Here is a 1,062-nt window from a genome sequence, read left to right on the forward strand (position 1 = left end):
CCCTACCACCGTAGTCTGAAAGGTAAGTACAGGTGGTAGCAGTCCACGTAGTTACCACGTATGACGTGCCTGCTGTGGGCCTGGGACCGTGGTAAGCCCTTTACATGTATAAGGAGGTCTTCGATAAGTTCGTGGAAAACATGCATCATGGAAACACTATGTGTGGGTGTCAGTTTTTTCATCAAAAGGAGTGCGTACCTTAATTCCATTTTTTTATGCACTTTTTGAGGTCCCCACGAGGTTCGCACTGACGTTATGCCCACTTGCTAGATGATGAAATCGAGACTCAGCATGGTTAGGTAGAGTGCCCAAGGTCACCCATCTATTAAGTGGGACTTGAACCCTGGCCGTCTGGCTTTGTATCTCAGTAGGGATCAGATGAGCACATTCATGGAAGGTCGGGGACAATGTTCAAGAGCGTGAGCCTGGTGAGGGGCCACAGACGGCCATGGCCCAGGGGAGAGGGGCCACCCTGCAGGAGCTGCGTCTGTGGTGGGCGATAGGCAGCAGCCCAGCAGGAAGGGAGCTGGGAGTCATGCCCTGGCCTCTCCTGCCCCCATCCTCCCTCTCAGAGGGGAAGGAAGGCCCAGCATGGGGCAGGACAGAGCATGGCAGAGGGGGACCCTGGGAAGGCAAGTGGAGGACACTTAAGATGGGCCCCACAGGCCGTGCCAGGGCCAGGCAGGGCCCATTCCCTAGAAGGAGGAGGGCCATGTCGGGAGAGCTCAGGAGGCTGGGACATTGCTGTCCCCTCCCTGGGTGTTTAGGAGGACAGGCAGGAAACTGGGCACTTACTGTCCTGGGTGCCTACGGCCCCCCTGTGTGGGCGGAGCCTGGCGAGGAGCCCCGCCCTCTGCCCGCTGCTCACCGCCTCGCCCTTGTTTCAGGTACCGGCTCTCTCGTCAACGGCAGCCTGCGGCTGTACAGCTCTGTGGGTGACCTGAGGCCTGGACACTATGGCCAGGATCTGCTCATCCCCCCTCCTCCCCCAGGCCCAGCCCCGGGGCCACCTCAGGACATGTCACCACCTCCAGGGGAGTCCCCACCTCCACCTCCACCTTT

The 1,062-nt window shown here is 59.5% G+C and overlaps 1 protein-coding gene across 1 annotated transcript in view; it reads left to right on the forward strand.

Moving 5' to 3' along the window:
- The window catches only part of CUNH6orf132 (chromosome unknown C6orf132 homolog), a gene marked incomplete in the record, with an annotated part of 43,777 nt that overhangs the window by 37,496 nt on the left and 5,219 nt on the right, over positions 1–1,062 (forward strand). The window contains 1 exon segment of the mRNA XM_027771882.1: positions 888–1,062. Within this exon segment, the coding sequence (XP_027627683.1) occupies positions 888–1,062 (175 nt within the window).

The sequence above is a fragment of the Tupaia chinensis genome, unplaced genomic scaffold (assembly GCF_000334495.1).
Source record: "Tupaia chinensis unplaced genomic scaffold, TupChi_1.0 Scaffold000238_1, whole genome shotgun sequence".
Classification (NCBI taxonomy): Eukaryota; Metazoa; Chordata; class Mammalia; order Scandentia; family Tupaiidae; genus Tupaia; species Tupaia belangeri.